Raw genomic sequence first — 24,511 nt, 5'->3', positions numbered from 1 at the left:
TGTATCTGTGAGGGTGTGCGTATGTCTGTGTTTTTTGTGGGTGTCTCTGTGAGGGTGTTGTGCATATGTCTGTGTGTGTCTCTGGGTGGGTGTGTGCATATGTCTGTGCATTTTCTGTGGATGTCTCTGAGAGGGTGTGTGCATATATATGTGTGTTTTCTGTGGGTGTCTCTGTGAGGGTGTGTGTGTATGTCTTTGTGCATTTTCTGTGGGTGTCTCTGTAAGGATGTGTGTGTGTGTGTATGTCTTTGTGTGTTTTCTGTGGATTTCTCAGTGAGGATGTGTGTGTATGTATGTCTTTGTGTGTTTTCTGTGGGTGTCTCTCTTTGTGTGTATGTCTTTCTGTGTTTTCTGTGGGTGTCTGAGTGTGTATGCCTTTCTGTGTTTTCTGAGGCAGTCTCTGTGGGTGTTTCCTTGGTGTATGTGTAAGTTTATGTTTGAGTTTGTGTGTGTGTGTGTGTGTGTGTCCATTGTCTGTTCCTTTTTAGGACATTTTGACCTTACTTCTGATTATTCACATCTTTCTACAGACATTGAGACTAATGAGACCTTTCCAGAAGTCACCAATCCACCACTTAACCTTTAAATTATTGTTTAGGCAGTTCAGGGTCCTTCCTTTCAGCCACTGCATGCTGTTTTCATCATATAGTTGGCATCTTCCTTGACAAAAAGATAATCAGAACTCCATATTTTGTCTTGTAAATCTCCTTTTTTGACAAAGCTGTAGTCTGCCTCATTACTTGTGAGGTCAATGTAGACAAGTGCTGAGTGTCTGTGTGGGTGTCTGTGTCTGAGTGTATTTGTGTGTTTCTTTGCGTGTCTGCTAGAGTGTCTATATGTGAATCCTTATGTGTGAGTGTGTGTTTCAGTGTATGGGTGTTTGTTTCAGTGTGTAAGTGTGTCTGTGTGTTACTATCTTTACAACATTTCCAAGTTTGACTACACTTAAGAATAAAATGCATATATGTTTTAGTCACTTGGCCAAAAATTGCACATGTCAAAGAGGGCGGGGGTGATCAATGGTTAAGTAAGGGGTCCTAAAATTTTTAGTGGAAGCCCTGTATATACTATACAGAAGTATAAAAAAATACTTTAAAGCGATATGAAACAAAGTGACTTTTTTAGAAAAAATACTTTTTTAGAAATATTTGAAATAGCATTGATCTTCTATATATATAAATATATATATTTTTTTTAAATATATTTATAAGTAAATGTTAAACATTTTATATATATACAGTATATATATATAAATTAAAATAACAATTTCTTCATAGTGGAGAAAGTATTTTTAAGGCACCTTCGGCTTTAGCGCAAAAACAAAGGTCTTATACCTACTGTTTCTACTGCATTGAGGATCTCTTATAGTTACATATTAAGCTACTTTAACTGTTTAAATTCTCCAAATGAATATTTTGTTAAATCCTAGGTACTCTAATTATTGGTTGGTTTGGATGGACATATATAGATAGACAGAGTATATTAATAACTAAGAGATGTCTACACCAGGGTCCATATATATTAAATTTATCTTTTCCCATCCCCAAATAAGCAAATCCAAAGGATGAAACATAAAATAAAGCAAGAACAAATAGAATTTTTGATAATATCCCATGGACTCAATGTTAACAATAATCTACTCTTCTCACCAATTCTTAGATATATTACATTATGATAATATACATACACATATAATGATGTGTACAGTATATGGTTATATCTTCTTAACCTACTACCTTAGCTATAATAGCTAGTTAGAGTTGAATTTAGTTAGAGGCATATACATACACTATAATAAAGTTACCATTTGACACTCACTTTTTCCTGTGATGTTAGTGTAGATTAATATGCTTTTGGTATTTTGTATTTGTGAACATATGTAATAAAAATTTTTTTTTTTTACCTATTAAATCTGTTAGCAACAATTAGAATTGATATACTATATACAGATTACTTGCTAACTATTGGTATAGACTACATATGCTTTCTAACTATTATAATTTATTTTTATGTGATGCTTTCTTTTTCCTTATTTTTAAAAATAACCTGAGTATCAATGGTCACACTTTGTGATAATTTCTACTCAATATATTCCTGATTTATTATTATTGGTTATTTTTATTTTATGTTAGCTATTTTGTAACATTGCTACTGCATTTACAAATTGTTGTTATTATTTTTATTTCATATTTTTATTTTATTTTTATTACTGTTATAATTATCATTTGATTGGATTTATATGTACGAACAGTTTTCTAATTTATATGTATTTAGCTAATTTTTCATTGTTAGTGAGTTTATCATCATGTATTAATATAATGCTGTACACATGGATATATGTATATACATATTTGCCACTCTCTGTCTTTAAGGGTGTGTGTTAGTTATCCTTCTTTCTTATTGGTGCAGCTCAGCTTTATTAGGGACTCACCTGTGGTGTCTTATCACCTCTGATGAAGCGCAGGTACGCCTGCGCGAAACATGTCAGGTGTTCTTTTTTGCTGACTATGTCCTGTCTGGATGAATAAACACTTTTGTTATTAACAGCACCTTGGTCGCCAGAGCAGTGTTTGCTTTTGTTTCTCATTTATATATATATATATATATATATATATATATATATATATATATATATATATATATATATATTAAATATATTTATAAGTAAATGTTAAACATTTTATATATACAGTATATAAATATAAATTAAAATAACAATTTCTTCATAGTGGAGAAAGTATTTTTAAGGCACCTTCGGCTTTAGCGCAAAAACAAACGCCACAAGAGGGTTGTGTAGTGTGCCCCATAGAAGTGCATTTTTTTATTTTTAACTTGTAATATGAGCACAAGAATACAAGCACAATTTATTTAACTTGAGCTATATTAGTGCTCAATAGTGCTATTAGTTTTGCACTCAACTTGTAATCTAGGCCAAAATGTTGCATACTACAAACAACCCCTTTGGAATGCACATTTATTGTTTCAATGAACAATTTTAATACAGATCTTTTTCAAACCAGTGCATAATTGTTGATATATACTCAGGGCTGCGATCAGGGGGTGAAAGGGGTGACTCCTGTCAGGGGCCCACTGGGCCAGGGGGCCTGATGAGGCAAGCACAACTATTATAAAAAAAGAGAATTTCTGAGTGTGCACTAAACCACTATGTACAGTGTGAGACAGACTTGGCACTTTAATTTGTACAGTGTGCCTGAGTCAGACGGCAGATCACTTTCATTTGTAGAGGAGGTAGGACTTACTTAGTAAATGTTTTTTTATTTCATTGTGCAATTTCGGATTGTAACTTCAGTGTGGTACTTTTTTTTAGCAATATGCAGCAGTGTGTTTATGATTATTTGACAATGCTGTAGAAATTCTATATTTAAAACCATGCAGAAATGTTTCCTCCTCAATAGACAAAAGATATATATATATATATATATATATAAAATTACATTCCAGATAACTGCCCCTTTATTCAAGGACTTTCCAGATGCCAGGAGGCATTTCATCTAAGATTTTTACATCTGCATAAAATGTTATGCTCTCAGGCTAAGATTGCTGAGTGTTTGAAATGAGATAGGTTAACTTGACACTGTTCAGTTTACACTACAGCTGACTTAACTTTGAAATACATACAAACAAACCTAAATCCTGCATTTAACCAGATCTAATGGTATGAGACTGAGTACAGCCATAAGTACAGCTAACAGATGGGAACATTTGTACACCAGATTTGAAGTGGTGCTCTTGGTAAGGTAAAATGGGGGGAAACCCCCCCAAACATATGTCAACCTTTCAAAAGTACTTTTCTTCAATTACCAATTCTGACAGATCATTAATGTACAATTTTGAATTCACAGAAGTATTTTTGTCTGCACATTTAAAAATATGATTCTTAATAAAGTGATCTCTTAATTTCTGCTATTTTGTTTATCATGTATGTCCCACACTGTTGATTTAGGGGATGGCAATGTGCAGACATTTTAACTCCTTTGAGTGTTTCTGTGGGTGTCTGTGTTTATTTCTTTGTGCTTTTGTTGGTGTCTCTATGAGTGTGTATGTATTTTGTTTTCTGTAGTTCTCTCTATGTGAGTGTGTGTGTCTGTCTTTATGCATTTTCTGTAGCTGTCTCTGTGAGGGTGTGTGTGTGTCTTTATGCATTTTCTGTAGGTGTCTCTGTGAGGGTGTGTGTGTGTATGTAGGTCTTTGTGTATTTTCTGTGGATGCCTCTGTAAGGGTGGGTGTGTATGTATTTTTGTGTTTTCTGTGTATGTCTGTGTGTGTGTGTATGTCTGTGTTTTCTGTGGGTGTATCTGTGAGGGTGTGCGTATGTCTGTGTTTTTTGTGGGTGTCTCTGTGAGGGTGTTGTGCATATGTCTGTGTGTGTCTCTGGGTGGGTGTGTGCATATGTCTGTGCATTTTCTGTGGATGTCTCTGAGAGGGTGTGTGCATATATATGTGTGTTTTCTGTGGGTGTCTCTGTGAGGGTGTGTGTGTATGTCTTTGTGCATTTTCTGTGGGTGTCTCTGTAAGGATGTGTGTGTGTGTGTGTATGTCTTTGTGTGTTTTCTGTGGATTTCTCAGTGAGGATGTGTGTGTATGTATGTCTTTGTGTGTTTTCTGTGGGTGTCTCTCTTTGTGTGTATGTCTTTCTGTGTTTTCTGTGGGTGTCTGAGTGTGTATGCCTTTCTGTGTTTTCTGAGGCAGTCTCTGTGGGTGTTTCCTTGGTGTATGTGTAAGTTTATGTTTGAGTTTGTGTGTGTGTGTGTGTGTCCATTGTCTGTTACTTTTTAGGACATTTTGACCTTACTTCTGATTATTCACATCTTTCTACAGACATTGAGACTAATGAGACCTTTCCAGAAGTCACCAATCCACCACTTAACCTTTAAATTATTGTTTAGGCAGTTCAGGGTCCTTCCTTTCAGCCACTGCATGCTGTTTTCATCATATAGTTGGCATCTTCCTTGACAAAAAGATAATCAGAACTCCATATTTTGTCTTGTAAATCTCCTTTTTTGACAAAGCTGTAGTCTGCCTCATTACTTGTGAGGTCAATGTAGACAAGTGCTGAGTGTCTGTGTGGATGTCTGTGTCTGAGTGTATTTGTGTGTTTCTTTGCGTGTCCGCTAGAGTGTCTATATGTGAATCCTTATGTGTGAATGTGTGTTTCAGTGTATGGGTGTTTGTTTCAGTGTGTAAGTGTGTCTGTGTGTTACTATCTTTACAACATTTCCAAGTTTGACTACACTTAAGAATAAAATGCATATATGTTTTAGTCACTTGGCCAAAAATTGCACATGTCAAAGAGGGCGGGGGTGATCAATGGTTAAGTAAGGGGTCCTAAAATTTTTAGTTGAAGCCCTGTATATACTATACAGAAGTATAAAAAAATACTTTAAAGCGATATGAAACCCAGATGTTTTCTTTCATGATTCAGATAGAGCATGCAATTTTAAATAACTTTTCAATCTACTTGTATTTTTTAATTTGTTTTGTTCTCTTGGTAACTCTTTGTTGAAAACAATACCTAGGTAGACTCAGGAACTGCTGATTGATGACTGCACATATATGCCTCATGTTATTGTCTCACCCAATGTGTTTACTAGGTCCCAGTAATGCATTGCTGATTCTTCAACAAAGGATAACAAGGAAATGAAGCAAATTAGATAATAGAAGTAAATTCCAAAGTTGTTAAAAATTGTATTCCCTATCTGAATCAAGAAAGAAATTGGGTTTCTTGTCCCTTTAAGGATAGCAGTGCTGACTTTTTTAAATCTAAGTCACATTTTAAAGGGACACTGAAACCAAATTTTTTTCTTTCATGATTCAGATAGAGCATGCGAGTTTAAGCAACTTTGTAATTTACTCCTATTATCATTTTTTCTTTGTTCTCTTGCTATCTTTATTTGATAAAGAAGGCATCTAACCTTTTTTTTTTTTTTTGGTTTAGGACTCTGGACAGCATTTTTTTATTGGTGGATGAATTTATCCACCTATCAACAAGGACAACCCAGGTTGTTCATCAAAAATGGTTCGGCATCTAAACTTGCATTTCAAATAAAGATACCAAGAGAATGAAGAAAATGTGATAATAGGATTAAATTAGAAAGTTGCTTAAAATTTCATGATCTATCTGAATCATGAAAAAAAAAATGGGTTCAGTGTCCCTTTAAGTAAAAGCTATGTTTACATTTCCTAACATCTGATATACCAAATTTAGATTTATATAGTTTTACATTTATAATCTCATGAGAATCATAAGAAGGATTAGATGCATGAAACAGTTGAAGTGAAAACAGCTACCACAGAAGCAGTACTGAATTGAGCAGTCCTATAGGGTTTCTCAGTAGCCTATTGTTTTTGGTACCTTTTAGAGTTTTGAGAAAGGTGTCTGACAGATGCATTCATATTCTTGTGCCCACATTAGTTCTTCTGCATTCAGCAAGAGTCTTATAAAGCTAACTATTAAAAATCATTCCATCATAGAATCACCCACACCCTAAATCAGATAGAAGATAATGTTATCATTATGGAACTCATAATATATTTATGCATAGTTATGATCAGTGTCTTTCTCTTCTAGATATGACATCAAGGCTCTCATCGGGAGGGGTAGTTTCAGCAGAGTTGTAAGAGTTGAGCACAGAGCCACCCGACAGCCGTTTGCTATAAAAATGATTGAAACAAGAGCCAAAGAGGGGAAAGAAGTATGTGAGTCTGAACTAAACATCCTAAGGAGGGTTAGTCATCATAACATCATTCAGCTTATTGAGGTTTTTGAAGCTCATGATCGAGTTTACATGGTGATGGAACTCGCTACCGGTGGAGAGTTATTTGATCGAATCATTGCTAAAGGATCATTTACAGAACGGGATGCTACCAAGGTACTTCAGATGGTTTTAGATGGAATAAACTATCTTCATGGATTGGGCATAACACATAGGGATCTAAAACCAGAAAACCTTCTTTATTATCACCCAGGGGCTGACTCAAAGATTTTAGTCACTGATTTTGGTTTGGCAAACTCTGGTAACAAAGAGGGAGACTGGTCTATGAGGACCATTTGTGGAACTCCAGAATACATTGCCCCTGAAATTATTCTGCGAAAACCTTATAGCAATGCAGTAGATATGTGGGCACTTGGTGTGATCACATATATACTACTAAGTGGATCTATGCCCTTTGAGGATGAAAATCGTACAAGACTTTACAGAATGATTCTTAAAGGCAAATACAGTTACTTAGGAGATGTGAGTATACAGTTAATATATTGATTACATACATTATATGCAACTAGTGACTTGTAGATGGATATATAGAGCTTTGGAACTGATAAATTGTTTAAAGGGATACTAAACCCAATTTTTTTCTTTCATTATTCAGATAGAGCATGCAATTTTAAGTAACTTTCTGATTTACACCTATTATAAATTTGTATTCGTTATCTTGCTATCTTTATTTGAAAAAGCAGGAATGTAAGCATAGGAGCTGGCCCATTTTTGGTTCAGCACCTGGGTACCCGCTGCTGATTGGTGGCTAAATGTAGCAAACCCAGGTGCTGGACCAAAAATGGGCCAGCTCATAACCTTACAAACCTGCTTTTTCAAATGAAGATAGCAAGAGAATGAAGAAAAAATAATAATAGGAGTAAATTAGAAAGTTGCTTAAAATTGCATGCTCTGTCTGAATCATGAAATAAATAGTTTGGGTTTAGTATCCCTTTAAATGTGTTTAATATTTAAGATGGCACTACTAAGATTATATGTTAAAGGGCCATGATACCCAAATGTTAAAACACTTGAAAGTGATGTAGCATAGCTGTAAAAAGCTGACAGGGAAATATCACCTGAACATCTCTATGTAAAAAAGAAAGATATTTTAACTCAAAATGTCCTAAGTATTTACATCCCTTTGTAAAGGGCTTTAAGCAGCAAATCAGTATTCCAGTCCCAGGAAAGGCAATGGAGTGAGCCTCATGCACACTCATCTTATTTCCCTATTCAGTTTAAGGAAGTTTACTAAGAAATATCATAAGAGTTAAAGGGACAGTCTACACCAGAATGTTTATTGCTTTAAAAGATAGATAATCCCTTTATTACCCATTACCTAGTTTTGCATAACCAACACAGTTATATAAATACACCTTTTACCTCTGTGATTACCTTGTATCTAAGCCTCTGCAAACTGCCCCCTTATTTCAGTTCTTTTGACAGACATCCATTTTAGCCAATCAGAGCTGGCTCACTGGAACTCCATGTGCTTAAGCACAGTGTTATCTATCACACATGAACTAACACCCTCTAGTGGTGTAAAACTGTCAAAATGCCCTGAGAGAAGAGGCGGCCTTAGACATAGGACTTAGACATTAGCATATAAACCTCCTAGGTTTAGCTTTCAAATAAGAATACCAAGAGAACAAAGCAAAATTGGTGATAAAAGTAAATTGGAAAATTGTTTAAAATTACGTTCTCTATCTGAATCATAAAAGTTTATATTGGACTAAACTGTCCCTTTAAGTGAACTCTCATAAGATCACAGTAAAAGAGCTCATGGTCTCAGCACTTCTGATGATGATTCGCTGCTGTTCATTTATTCCTTTTCTTTTTTTACCTGCAGCTGGAAAGCAGCTGAAGTTTAACTTTTTACACAGAACTTACTCTGCTGAGCTGAGGAAGTTGTGAGGTAAAATATCTTCCTTTTTTACATAGAGATGCTCAGGTGATATTTTCCTGTCAGCTTTTTACAGTTATGCTGCATCAGTTTCAAGTGATTTAGCATGTGAGTATTATGTCCCTTTAATAGAAAATGATTATGCAACAAGAAAATGAATTCCAGTGCTCACCAATATATCAAGTTAATTACTAAAGGGAAATCAAGTGGAGATAATGACATTTGTATCAAGAGTGGAGATAATGACATTTGTAAATAATTTTCTTCTCCCTAATAAATTAATCTTTATTACATATTTAAGTATATGGGTGAGTATAATGTCATATTGCCAGTGGTGGGATTCTTGTACCATTGGAAGATTCCAATAAATATGTGAATATTTGATGCAGATTGGTGAGTGCTGCTGTCGATGGGAACTTTGACAGTGGTAGGATTCAGCCAGTTCTCACCAGTTCTTGCAAACCTTTTTGTAAAATGCCCCAGGTTCCCAGGGTTTGTATTATAGACATGTTGAGAACCTGTTGCTTAAAGTTGTGAATCCCAACACTGCATATGGCCGCTGACCAACTCAAGCACTAGCGCATGACCCTGCATATTGCTTTAAAGGGACGTCCAAATTAAACTTTCATGATTCAGAGTGTAATGAAAATGGGGTAAGTTTCAATAAAGGATACCAAGACATACATTTGATAGCAGAAGTAATAGAGAAAGTTTTGTTTGTTTTTAGACTGAATGTCCTATCTGAATCATAAAAGTTTTAGTTTTGTTTCCTTTAAACTGAAGTGATCAACTCTCTTAAATATAATACTGATTCTTTTGTACACTGTTTTGCCTTAAAATAAAAAAGTATATGCAGGTATTTCTTGCAATAAAAGGAAAGATGTGTGATTATTTTTAATTTGATATTTTTGACCTTCTGAGATAAGATGACAGATTTCTTAGTTTTAGCAGACAATTGCTTTAAAGTGATTTTGGTGTTTATACTTGATGGCTGTATTCTCTTTTCATAACTTCATTTGTATTCAGGTTTGTTGTAGAAGAAGTGCTGTCATCTAGTCCTGAAGTCCATAAAACATCCAATAATGATAACAACAATTCTAGTCATTGGGGCCTATTTATCAAAGGTCTTGCGGACCTGATTCGACAGTGCGGATCAAGTCCGCAAGACCTTGCTGAATGCGTAGAGCTGCTGGTGCAACGCCGCCCCCTGCTGACTTGCAGCCAATCGGCCGCCAGCAGGGAGGTGTCAATCAACCCGATCGTACTCGATCGTGTTGATTTCCGGCGATTCCTGTCCGCCTCATCAGAGCAGGCGGACAGGGTTATGAAGCAGCGGTCTTTAGACCGCTGCTTCATAACTGGTGTTTCTGGCGAGTCTGAAATAGACATTTATATTGTGTTACTATAACATATAAGCTACATCTAAACATTTTTAAAACAAATTACAGCCTTTTTACTGCAACTTTCAATAGCCAAACTCCAACCACCATTTTCTTATTTGGAGGAGCCAATCTGGTCTTTAGTCAACAGACAAGTTTAGTCAGTGTCATAAATTTAGTATAAAATGCATTATTTTGCAGTTGTTATCTGATAAATCCAATTAGGCAAATGTATGTATCAGAGTTGGCCTTGAGAAGTTAGCAGTGTGCATTTCAAGTTCTGAGAATTAGAAATTGCTCAATTTTCAGAGCTAAATTACATGAAAAGATGGCAAAAAAAGAAAAGAAAATATATTGCAGTTGTTTCACATAACTTAACAAATTATATAAAAATATCATTGTGTTTACTGTCCCTTTTAAAGGATATAAGGAGGAAACCTTATTAAATAGTATACCCAACCAAACCCCCCCAAATAAAACACAGGGGCCTAGATTTGGAGTTTGGCGTTAGCCGTGAAAACCAGCGTTAGAGGCTCCTAACGCTGGTTTTAGGCTAACTCCGGTATTTGGAGTCACTCAAAATAGGGTCTAACGCTCACTTTTCAGCCGCGACTTTTCCATACCGCAGATCCCCTTACGTCAATTGCGTATCCTATCTTTTCAATGGGATCTTTCTAACTCCGGTATTTAGAGTCGTGGCTGAAGTGAGCGTTAGACATCTAACGACAAAACTCCAGCCGCAGAAAAAAGTCAGTAGTTAAGAGCTTTCTGGGCTAACGCCGGTTCATAAAGCTCTTAACTACTGTACTCTAAAGTACACTAACACCCATAAACTACCTATGTACCCCTAAACTGAGGCCCCCCCACATCGCCGCCACTCGATTAAATTTTTTTAACCCCTAATCTGCCGACCGCCACCTACGTTATACTTATGTACCCCTAATCTGCTGCCCCTAACACCGCCGACCCCTGTATTATATTTATTAACCCCTAATCTGCCCCCCACAACGTCGCCTCCACCTGCCTACACTTATTAACCCCTAATCTGCCGAGCGGACCGCACCGCTACTATTATAAAGTTATTAACCCCTAATCCGCATCACTAACCCTATAATAAATAGTATTAACCCCTAATCTGCCCTCCCTAACATCACCGACACCTAACTTCAAACATTAACCCCTAATCTGCCGACCGGAGCTCACGCTACTATAATAAATGTATTAACCCCTAAAGCTAAGTCTAACGATAGAATCCTATCAGCCAATTGGAATTCGAGGGACGCCATCTTGGATGACGTCCCTTAAAGGAACCGTCATTCGGCTAGTAGGCGTCGGGAGAAGAGGATGTTCCGCGTCGGAGGTCTGCAAGATGGATCCGGAAGAAAGAAGATTGAAGATGCCGTTGATAGAAGACTTCATCCGGATCATGGACCTCTTCAGCTCCCGCTTGGATGAAGACTTCAGCCGGATCATGGACCTCTTCAGCCCCCCGCTTGGGCTTGGATCAGGACATCGGAGGAGCTCTTCAGGACGGATCGGTGAACCTGGTAGGGTGAAGACAAGGTAGGAAGATCTTCAGGGGCTTAGTGTTAGGTTTATTTAAGGGGGGTTTGGGTTAGATTAGGGGTATGTGGGTGGTGGGTTGTAATGTTGGGGGGGGGGTATTGTATTGTAAAGAGCTGAATTTCTTGGGGCATGCCCCGCAAAGGGCCCTGTTCAGGGCTGGTAAGGTAAAAGAGCTTTGAAATGTAGTAATTTAGAATAGGGTAGGGCATTTTGTTATTTTGGGGGTCTTTGTTATTTTATTAGGGGGCTTAGAGTAGGTGTAATTAGTTTAAAATTGTTGTAATATTTTTCTTATGTTTGTAAATATTTTTTTATTTTTTGTAACTTAGTTCTTTTTTATTTTTTGTACTTTAGTTAGTTTATTTCATTGTAGTTATTTGTAGGAATTGTATTTAATTTATTTATTGATAGTGTAGTGTTAGGTTTAATTGTAGGTAATTGTAGGTATTTTATTTAATTCATTTAAGGATAGTATAGTGTTAGGTTTAATTGTAACTTAGGTTAGGATTTATTTGACAGGTAATTTTGTAATTATTTTAACTAGGTAACTATTAAATAGTTCTTAACTATTTAATAGCTATTGTACCTGGTTAAAATAATTACAAAGTTGCCTGTAAAATAAATATTAATCCTAAAATAGCTACAATGTAATAATAATTTATATTGTAGCTATATTAGGATTTATTTTACAGGTAAGTATTTAGATTTAAATAGGAATAATTTATTTAATAAGAGTTAATTAATTTAGTTAGATAACAATTATATTTAACTTAGGGGGGTGTTAGTGTTAGGGTTAGACTTATCTTTAGGGGTTAATACATTTATTATAGTAGCGGTGAGCTCCGGTCGGCAGATTAGGGGTTAATGTTTGAAGTTAGGTGTCGGCGATGTTAGGGAGGGCAGATTAGGGGTTAATACTATTTATTATAGGGTTAGTGAGGCGGATTAAGGGTTAATAACTTTATTATAGTAGCGCTCAGGTCCGCTTGGCAGATTAGGGGTTAATAAGTGTAGTTAGGTGGAGGCGACGTTGTGGGGGGCAGATTAGGGGTTAATAAATATAATATAGGGGTCGGCGGTGTTAGGGGCAGCAGATTAGGGGTACATAAGGATAATGTAAGTAGCGGCGGTTTACGGAGCGGCAGATTAGGGGTTAAAAATAATATGCAGGGGTCAGCGATAGCGGGGGCGGCAGATTAGGGGTTAATAAGTGTAAGGTTAGGGGTGTTTAGACTTGGGGTACATGTTAGGGTGTTAGGTGCAGACGTAGGAAGTGTTTCCCCATAGACAACAATGGGGCTGCGTTAGGAGCTGAACGCGGCTTTTTTGCAGGTGTTAGGTTTTTTTTCAGCTCAAACAGCCCCATTGTTTCCTATGGGGGAATCGTGCACGAGCACGTTTTTGAGGCTGGCCGCGTCCGTAAGCAACTCTGGTATCGAGAGTTGAAGCTGCGTTAAAAATGCTCTACGCTCCTTTTTTGGAGCCTAACGCAGCCTTTTTGTGGACTCTCAATACCAGAGTTATTTTTATGGTGCGGCCAGAAAAAAGCCAGCGTTAGCTACGCGGGTCGTTACCGACAAAACTCCAAATCTAGGCCAGGGTGTGTGAGACACCATTTTAGAAGTGGTACCTCAAAATTAGGAGTTAATTATCATAAAAATGGCAATCTCCTGCATCATATTTTTACTAAATTTCCTAACAGAAGGTATTTTATATTTGATGTTTTGTTTTAATAATTTATATTGTGATTTGTGAGTTTAGACAGAGGTATAAGCATAAATAATTAGTTCAGTCAGTCCTATGGGAAATTAAAATATTGGGTGGTTTAAAATCTACATAATACTTTTATGGTTACATTTTTTTTAATTCCTACTCATTTTCTATGACTCCAAATTGCTTTGCACAAACACATTGGTGCCTGGAGATCTGATCCCTCTGTTAAATTTTTTGCTTTTAATATATTAAGAAGAATAAAGTTTGATATTTTTATACACTCTCGGATTTCTGTTTTTTGGAGATACGTGGAGTGCAGAAGCAATTTGGACTCTTGTGCTGTTTGTAATAACCCTAGGCAGAAGCGTAACTTCCAGCACCTGTGACCCACACTACATATTACAATACAGGATAACAGTGCTGGTGTTGAAACTCATTACTTACATAAATTGCAATATAGTACAAAGTGATCAAATAGAATTTTGTTTTGATCTAAATTTGAATATTTAATATACAGTATATTACTTTTTTTATGTATTATTATGGTTAAAGAATAATACATTTTGGTGTATTTGGAAATATTACCAAATGTTAAATGTAGAAACCATAAAGTAAGTGTTTGGTATGTTTAGAAAGTAAGTGTCTCCAAGGCATCAGATTCTTGAACAAAGGTCAGCTAGGTTTGATAGGTCTGCTAGGGCTGCTAGGTTTGATAGGTCTGCTAGGGCTGCTAGGTTTGATAGGGCTGCTAGGTTTGATAGGTCTGCTAGGAGTGATATTTTCCTACTCCCTCACGTGATAGGTTACAAAGAACATACACCTAGATTTAGAGTTTTGCGTTAGAAGGGGTGCGTTAGCTACGCGTGTCTTTTTCCCCCCGCACCTTTTAAACACCGCTGGTATTGAGAGTTCTCTGAAGGGCTGCGTTAGGCTCCAAAAAGGGAGCGTACATGCATATTTACCGCCACTCCAACTCTCAATACCAGCGTTGCTTACAGACGCGGCCAGCTTCAAAAATGTGCTCATGCACGATTCCCCCATAGGAAACAATGGGGCAGTTTGAGCTGGAAAAAAACCTAACACCTGCAAAAAAGCAGCGTTCAGCTCCTAACGCAGCCCCATTGTTTCCTATGGGGAAACACTTCCTAAGTCTGCACCTTACACTCTAACATGTACCCCGAGTCTAAACACCCCTAACCTTACACTTATTAACCCCTAGTCTGCCGCCCCCGCTATCGCTGACCCCTGCATATTATTATTAACCCCTAATCTGCCGCTCCATACACCGCCGCAACCTACATTATCCCTATGTACCCCTAATCTGCTGCCCCTAACATCGCCGACACCTACATAATATTTATTAACCCCTAATCTGCCCCCCCCCAAAGTCGCCGCTACCTAACTACACTTATTAACCCCTAATCTGCCGACCGGACCTCGCCGCCACTATAATAAATGTATTAACCCATAAACCGCCTCACTCCCGCCCTTAAAAACCCTATAATAAATAGTATTAACCCCTAATCTGCCCTCCCTAACATCGCCGACACCTAACTTCAAGTATTAACCCCTAATCTGCCGACCGGACCTCGCCGCTGCTATAATAAATGTATTAACCCCTAAAGCTAAGTCTAACCCTAACACTAACACCCCCCTAAGTTAAATATAATTTTTATCTTACGAAATAAATTAACTTATTAAATAAATTAATCCTATTTAAAACTAAATACTTACCTGTAAAATAAACCCTAATATAGCTACAATATAACAAATAATTATATTGTAGCTATTTTAGGATTTATATTTATTTTACAGGCAACTTTGTATTTATTTTAACCAGGTACAATAGCTATTAAATAGTTAATAACTATTTAATAGCTACCTACTTAAAATAATTACAAAATTACCTGTAAAATAAATCCTAACCTAAGTTACAATTAAACCTAACACTACACTATCAATAAATTAATTAAATAAACTACCTACAATTATCTACAATTAAATCAACTAAACTAAATTACAAAAAAACAAACACTAAATTACAAAAAATAAAAAAAGATTACAAGAATTTTAAACTAATTACACCTACTCTAAAAAAAATAACAAAGCCCCCCAAAATAAAAAAATGCCCTACCCTATTCTAAAATAAAAAGTTAACAGCTCTATTTCCTTACCAGCCCTTAAAAGGGCTTTTTGCCGGGCATGTTCCAAAGAAAACAGCTCTTTTTTGCATTTAAATAAACATACAATACCCCCCCCCCAACATTACAACCCACATACCCCTAATCTAACCCAAACACCCCTTAAAAAACCTAACACTAAGCACCTGAAGATCTCCCTACCTTATCTTCACCACGCCGGGTATCACCGATCCGTCCAGAAGAGGGTCCGAAGTCTTCATCCTATCCGGCAAGAAGATGTCCAGAAGAGGGTCCGAAGTCTTCATCCTATCCAGCAAGAAGAGGACATCCAGACCGGTAGACATGTTCACCCAGGCGGCGTCTTCTATCTTCATCCATCCGGTGTGGAGTGGGACCATCTTGAAGCAGCCGACGCGGATCCATCCTCTTCTTCCGGCGACTCCAGACGAATGAAGGTTCCTTTAAGTGACGTCATCCAAGATGGCATCCCTCGAATTCCGATTGGCTGATAGGATTCTATCAGCCAATCGGAATTAAGGTAGGAAAAATCTGATTGGCTGATTGAATCAGCCAATCAGATTCAAGGTCAATCCGATTGGCTGAACCAATCAGCCAATCAAATTGAGCTTGCATTCTATTCGCTGGTCCCGCTCCGCGCCGGATGGAAGAAGATAGAAGATGCCGCCTGGATGAAGATGTCTACCGGTCCGGATGTCCTCTTCTTGCCGGATAGGATGAAGACTTCGGACCCTCTTCTGGACCTCTTCTTGCCGGATAGGATGAAGACTTCGGACCCTCTTCTGGACGGATCGGTGATACCCGGCGTGGTGAACATAAGGTAGGGAGATCTTCAGGGGCTTAGTGTTAGGTATTTTAAGGGGGGTTTTGGTTAGATTAGGGGTATGTGGATGGTGGGTTGTAATGTTGGGGGGGGTATTGTATGTTTTTTTTAAATGTAAAAGAGCTGTTTTCTTTGGGGCATGCCGGTTAGGGGTTAATAAATATAATATAGGGGTCGGTGATATTAGGGGCAGCAGATTAGGGGTACATAGGGATAATGTAGTTTGCGGTGGTGTGCGGTTGGCAGATTAGGGGTTAAAAATTTTTATTAGAGTGGCGGCAATGTGGGGGGACCTCGGTTTAGGGGTGCATAGGTAGTTTATGGGTGTTAGTGTACTTTAGAGCACAGTAGTTAGGAGCTTTATGAACTGGCATTAGCCCATAAAGCTCTTAACTCCTGACTTTTTTCTGTGGCTGGAGTCTTGTTGTTAGAGTTCTAACGCTCACTTCAGCCAAGACTCTAAATACCGGCGTTAGGAAGATCCCATTGAAAAGATAGGATACGCAATTGGCGTAAGGGGATCTGCGGTATGGAAAAGTCGCGGCTGGAAAGTGAGCGTTAGACCCTTACCTACAAGATTCTAAATACCAGCGGGCGGCCAAAACCAGCATTAGGACCCCCTAACGCTGGTTTGGACGGCTAACGCAGAACTATAAATCTAGGCGATAGTGCATTAACATTTGATTAATGAATGTGATGACCAATGTGATGACCAATTTAAGATTATATCTGACATGTTCTGTTAGGAAAAACAAGCAATAACAGATTAAATTATGATTTTCTTCTTTGAAACGTAAATCAAGGTAAAAATGCAATTTAGTTAAATGTTTTTTTTTTCCTTTTTCTTTTTTTTTATTTTTTATTTTTTTTATATCTTTTTTCTTTTTATTTGAGTTAATATCTCCATCACATTAATAGTCTAGATACAATAAAAATCAAAAATGTCAGCGCCTCGCAGGGCTATACAGACAAAATAATATTCATTATACGAATTCTGACATATCAAAAAAAAACCCTGTGTCCGTAATTACTTTTTATCCATCAGAGGATTATGGAGACATTAGAAGAAAAAAACAAAAAGAGATAGAAAAAAAAAAAGAGAGAAAAACCCTAATTTTTAAATCTTGTCATTAAACAATACATAAATTCGTACTGGTTATAATACTATGAATGTTTACAATTATAACCAATTTTTCTTTTTTCCTTTTTTTCCCTCTCTTTTAACTCTTGTATTGCCTTGTTCTTTAACCCAAACTAGTAGTATGATCCATTCAAACCCATATATCAGTATTTGTATCATACTGCTTTTAATTCCATTTTATAAGAAAAACTAACATATCTAGGGGACTCCGTTCCCCTCTCTGAAACTAATATGCCTTAAAAAGATCCATGTTCGCCCTTCTCTCCCATTCCAAAACTAATTATGTCATTTCGAGTACTCTGTAGGAAATGCTATATTTTCCTCTTTGTTTTCTACCACCTTTCCACCTATTCTTTCACTGACACATTTTTCTTCCATAAACTTTGTTATTCTTTCTCATATCTACTACATGTCTAACCAATATCGTGGAAGAACCTCTTCTACTATCAGCGTGATGAAAGGTAATGCTTCTTTTAAAGGGGCGATGCAAAGTAATTGTGATGAACGGGGCCAAGATAGAATTACCGCTTTCCATTTAAAAAAAAAGAGCCTAAATTGTTTTTGCGAATCTGGTTTTAAATCATGAATTTCAGTAAACATTTGTTGTTTAATTAAGTTAGAACATTCCGCGACCTTAGGGGCCTCTGTGGATTTTCAGTTTTTAAATATTAAAACACGTGCTGCCAAAATCACTGTGTTTATTAAGTGTTGTTCTCCTTTATCTATTCTATCATTTAATAAGAAAAAACTATGTTGCGCAGACATCTGGAAATTGTCTTGAAGGAATTTATTAACCCAAAAGTTTATCTTAAACCAGTATTGCCTGATCTTAGGACATGACCATAGGCAGTGATGTAGGTCGGCTCCTTCTTTATTGCATTTAAAACAATAACCAGGTTGTTTCCCTTTTGCCCATTTGCTCATTCTGAACGGTGTTAAATAAAAATTATTAATTAGTTTGACTTGTGTTTCTCTCCAACTAATTGATGGGGTTGCCTTTTCTGCTGCCACTATACTCTCTTGTAAATCTTTAACTTGAATGTTTAGAAAATATTTAATTAGGTTCTCATGTAATTTATTAGGAATTTAATTTCTCTAAAAAATCAATTGCAATTTAGTTAAATGTTAACCTGTTTTACTTATGACAGGTACCAAGGAACATTAAGCGCCTTAAACAAATTATAAACTCTTGAACATGTCTTAATTTTTCTGGTTAAGCAGGCACAATTTGTTTCTTTATTCCAAAATAATATCATAATTTTGTTTTGATAATTAATGATTTTGAGCTTCAGGAGTATTAATGGAAGAGGAAGTTTGGGATTGTGATCCGTGGAAAAACAAACTGACAATACTGGCTGAAGATTGTGGAGAACCTCTAGGACTGATGACTCCCTGACTCTTGGATGCTACAAAGAAAACCTTTTTTTGTTTAATATTTTTATTATTTGAGACTCATTTCAAGGCATATAAACAGTACAAAACAATAAAAGATGAGAATAGTGTAAAACATGCATTAAGTTTACCATTAATACTTAAAAGAAGAAATCCCAAGAGGAACAATAGTCCTTAAATATTTTAGATGGCACATGAGGCTACTTCTGGAACTCCTAAAGTTGTATAAAAACATTTTAGTAACAGAAGGTATTCTTGAATAAAGGAGACCATTCTTGAGTCTTAAAGGGACAGTCAAGTCCAAAAAAAACTTTCATGTTTCAAATAGGGCATGTCATTTTAAACAACTTTCCAATTTACGTTTATCACCAATTTTGCTTTGTTCTTTTGGTATTCTTAATTGAAAGCTAGACCTAGGAAGGCTCATATGATAATTTCTAAGCCCTTGAAGGCCGCCTCTAATCACATGCTTTTGTATTTGCTTTTCACAGCAGGGGAGAGCTAGTTCAGGTAAACCCTATAGATAACATTGTGAGCACGCCCGTGGGTTGTGGCAGACACTGCACTAATTGGCTAAAATGAAAGTCAATATATAATAAATAAAATGTCATGTGATCAGGGGGCTGTCAGAAGATGCTTAGATACAAGGTAATCACAGAGGTAAAAAGTATATTAATATAACTGTGTTGTTTATGCAAAACTGGGGAATGGGTAATAAAGGGATTATCTATCTTTTAAAACAACAAAAATTCTGGTGTTTACTGTCCCTTTAAATGACACAATTCTTTTTTATAATATTACACACACAAAAACTCTCAGAGAATGAAATAAACCCCCAAAAGTCATCATTTTAAAATACAAGTGAAAATGTTTTCCCCAAAAGATAATATGGTCCCCTCTTGGACTGTCCGGCCTATCATCATGTCATTATTGGGAATTACAGGGGAATCAGGCAAAAACGGGCGACTCTTGGATCCAAGATGTATACAGATATAAACAACCAATATATTACTAAATATTCAAGTACAAAAAATAGAAGCTCCTCATGGTCTATTTAGGGCTATACCTACATATGAAGTTATGAGATGGGCTTGTCTTCCAAGGGGCAAGCAAGCATCCTTGCTATACCAGGTTAGATCTCTACCAAAAGCATAAATAGGAATAGTGTACAGAAGAAACTACACTTTTAATTAAAGAAGTAAGCATATCAATATATAGCACTTTTTACCACAATAATGTAATAGATGAACATACTTGTACAAAGTATTCTGTGATTAACAGAAGGTTATAATAAACTATCAAGAGGGAGAGAATATCCAAAGGCATTTTGGGAATAAAAAAACAAAGTACAGCCCAGGTTATCTGTAGTGTATGGCATTTTAGAAAGAGTTCTCTCTTCAAAAATATGAGCTTTTTGAACCGTATACCTGTCATGAACCGGTGCACATTCGCTCAGGACACAGACCCTCGGGGCAGTGGTAGGGATTTGAAGACACCGACCCCTGACACGTGGAAGAGTATCCTGGACGTGGATAGATGATATTCTGTGATTCATAGTTGCTAGAAGTTATTGTAGAGTAAATGGAGAGTGCAACATTTGTATACAATATAATCTGGCTTCACTGTGACTTATAGTTAGTTAATAGGAGTAGCTGCAGAATTCAATGAGTGGAAAATATAGCAATGTGGAATGTTCAGGCTTCAGAGTAAACTGGTAAAAGATTGACACTTAGATGCAAACTAAGGTTTGTTGCAGGTTCACAGTACATAATATTATATAAAGCTGTATGTCAGTATTAAGCATAGGTGATAAACAAGCTGCAAGTTTAGGAATGAATTACTGTTTGTGCATATATTGGAGAATCACATGAAAGCTTTTAACTGAACACATAGATGCAGAGTTCTGAATATGTTAACATATTTGCAGCAGGATATTTCAGCAATTACAACAGAGAAATAGTTATAAAGTTCTGAGTAAGATGCTGTTGTTGTAATTAGAGAGTGATGATAACCAAAAGCATACTTGTGATTTATAACAAAGTTCAGAGTTTGTTAAGTAGCAGAGTCCATGAAACAGAATGAAATTATTTGGATACTTGCGATTTGATGATTTTAAGTATTGGTAATAGAAAATGCTGTAGCTTGAAATAGTTGGTAAATTCATGGAGGAAACAGTCACAGACCTCTGTTGTTCAGGATCACAACTTCAAAGTTAATTCAAATGATAGTGACATTAGGCTTAGATATGTTACAATACCATATCTAGTGTGTGTAAGAGAAGTAGCCAACAATTGGTATCCATCATAAATATGAAGCAATGGTATTATATCGTGCTTCGAGACATTTGGTAATATATGTTCAGACCCTAAGACCTAGAAAGAAACTGCATCTAACGCTTACATAGAACTAATAAACTTGGGAAATAATAGCAGTTTACTATAATATGCTAATGTGTGTAGCATTCATGGAAAATATATGTGAAAGTAGCATCACTCCCAATCCTAAGGGAGCTAACACTCTATAAATAATACTCTAATAGTAGCATAGTCACATGGAAATTTTATAATGCGCCCAGAGTATTATCTTGATATGAAAATTGAAACCCTTAGAAAACGAAAATGTTACTGAAAACGTTATATAATATTTAGCTTTTACAAACCTTTAAACTATCCCCCTAGATGAGTTTGATGCAGCAGCTAAACCCAACCAGGACTCAAATATCACAAAAGAAACCTGTGTACTTACACAGTCCCACAAGTATAAACTGTCAAGTCTGTAAATAAGTCATATACTAGAATTATGTAAAGAAGCCGCTGTTCCCCATAAACTACATTCACAAACCTAGGATAACATCATTACTTGAAATAAATAAAATTTACTACAGCAGGTCTCAGATTGTAAAGAAACTTCAAATATCACCCCAAGATACTTGCGTTGACAAAGAAAGCTGTGGTTAAGTAGTTAAAGGCAAACATGCTACTGCTAATTCCGAATCTGCTTTACCCCATGTCTGTACGAATGATAGGAAGCCATCTCTCAGCTCCTGTGTCAATCTCAATTATAGGATAGGGGTAGTTTATGAGGAGTACTCATCGGTGATAAGCAATCCCTGTAAGATGATTTTCCCTTCTATGTCTTATTGTTCAAGCAGCTGCCCATGGAACCTCTGGGTTTGCTGACGATGTGTTTTCAAAGAGGCTAGAGTCCACAATATCTTTGTCAACTGCAGACTTATCTACTGTTCCCACCGTAAAAGCCCATTATCACACCTCCTCCAGGGGACAAGATAAAGGGCTTCTCCATATCTAGGTAATCATCCGTTACTTAAGCCTTATAGAGATTCTGTACCTCCTTCACAGGCAGCTCATCATGAGTTAAAGCCGCATCTTCCACTGCCGAACATGTATGCATAGCTTCACTCTCCAACTCCTTATTAGTTTGCAAAAAAGTATAGGGTCACCTGACATTTCCTATGTTCCGTCATACGCTTCCTCACTAAGAAGAAAGATGATGCAAAAGGCGCCTAAAGTGGTCATCCAAGAAGTGGGTCAGAGCGGCAATTAATGCTTTGTTACTGAGCCCCATCACACACCGATTGTTGGTAGAGTCTTTACTTGTCTTGAAATCCCCTTTTATTCTTGCTCACTTGAAATATAAGTTTGTTGGGTCACCTGTATATTGGTGTCAAAGCACTGTTTACCTGGCCTATTGTCTAGGTTGTCAAAAAGGCCTAAAAACCCCATGACCCCTTGTTTTAACACCCAGAGGTACAAGCAATTGAACATTTTTTTTTTGCAAAAAGCTATACCGTACAGAAAGTGCGCAAAATGGAATTTCAATGGTAGATGACATCAGTTACTGTCTCACAAGTAAAGTTGTACATACCTACGTCACAATATTTCTCAAGTTGTATATATATTTTTTGAAACACTAATATACTGTAATATACAAAGGCCTTTTTACACATTTTGTTGTTGAGTTTTCACGTGTCATGTTATATACATAAAATAATAGTGTGAATCGACAGGTTGTAATTGTGGGCAGCATTCTCACTGAAAAATTACCTACATTGGGGTTTAAATGTGAGCAGCCTTGAAAAACTCCAAAACAGCTCAGCGTAGGGGTGGAAATGGCTCAGTGGTTAAAGGGCTAAAAAGGGCTTAATTTGCATATATGTCAATTAATGGTATAAACCACAGGCCAGGTTTTCAGGATTAAATAACTATTGGCTAGATTTAGAGTTCTGCGGCCAAAGGGGTGCATTAGCTACGCGTGCTTTTTTCCCCCCGCACCTTTTAAATTCCGCTGGTATTTAGAGTTCACAGAATGGCTACATTAGGCTCCAAAAAAGGGAGTGTAGCGCATATTTACCGCCACTGCAACTCTCGTTACCAGCGTTGCTTACGGACGCGGCCAGCTTCAAAAACGGGCTCGTGCACGATTCCCCCATAGAAAACAATGGGGCAGTTTGAGCTGAAAAAAAACCTAACACCTGCAAAAAGCAGCGTTAAGCTCCTAATGCAGCCCCATTGTTTCCTATGGGGAAACACTTCCTAAGTCTGCACCTAACACCCTAACATGAACCCCGAGTCTAAACACCCCTAACCTTACATTTATTAACCCTTAATCTGCCGCCCCCGCTATCGCTGACCCCTGCATATTATTATTAACTCCTAATCTGCCGCCCTATACACCGCCGCAACCTACATTATACCTATGTACCCCTAATCTGCTGCCCCTAACACCGCCGACCCCTATATTATATTTATTAACCCCTAATCTGCCGCCCCCGCTATTGCTGACCCCTGCATATTATTATTAACCCCTAATATGCCGCTCCGTACACCGCCGAAACCTACATTATACCTATGTACCCCAATCTGCTGCCCCTAACACCGCCGACCCCTATATTATATTTATTAACCCCTAATCTGCCGCCCCTAACGTTGCCTCCACCTACCTACAATAATTAACCCCTAATCTGCCGACCGGATCTCACCGCTACTCTAATAAATGTATTAACCCCTAAAGCTAAGTCTATCCCTAACACTAACACCCCCCTAAGTTAAATATAATTTAAATCTAACGAAATAAATTAACTCTTATTAAATAAATTATTCCTATTTAAAGCTAAATACTTACCTGTAAAATAAACCCTAATATAGCTACAATATAAATTATAATTATATTGTAGCTATTTTAGGATTAATATTTATTTTACAGGCAACTTTGTAATTATTTTAACCAGGTACAATAGCTATTAAATAGTTAATAACTATTTAATAGCTACCTAGTTAAAATTATTACAAAATTACCTGTAAAATAAATCCTAACCTAAGTTACAATTAAACCTAACACTACACTATCAATAAATAAATTAAATAAACTACCTACAATTATCTACAATTAAACCTAACACTACACTATCAATAAATTAATTAAATTCAATACCTACAAATAAATATAATGAAATAAACTAACTAAAGTACAAAAAATAAAAAAGAACTAAGTTACAAAAAATAAAAAATATTTACAAACATTAGAAAAATATTACAACAATTTTAAACTAATTACACCTACTCTAAGCCCCCTAATAAAATAACAAAGACCCCCAAAATAACAAAATGCCCTACCCTATTCTAAAATTAAAATAGAAAAGCTC

At 36.6% G+C, this 24,511-nt stretch overlaps 1 protein-coding gene across 1 annotated transcript in view; it reads left to right on the top strand.

The window, feature by feature from the left end:
* The window catches only part of PSKH2 (protein serine kinase H2), a 107,155-nt gene that overhangs the window by 39,987 nt on the left and 42,657 nt on the right, over window positions 1-24,511 (top strand). Inside the window, exon 2 of the mRNA XM_053713173.1 lies at window positions 6,590-7,256. Coding sequence (XP_053569148.1) covers window positions 6,590-7,256 — 667 coding nt within the window. The remainder of the gene's footprint in view (window positions 1-6,589; window positions 7,257-24,511) is intronic.

The sequence above is a fragment of the Bombina bombina genome, chromosome 5 (assembly GCF_027579735.1).
Source record: "Bombina bombina isolate aBomBom1 chromosome 5, aBomBom1.pri, whole genome shotgun sequence".
NCBI classification, from domain to species: Eukaryota; Metazoa; Chordata; class Amphibia; order Anura; family Bombinatoridae; genus Bombina; species Bombina bombina.
This window is presented reverse-complemented; position numbering and strand designations above follow the sequence as displayed.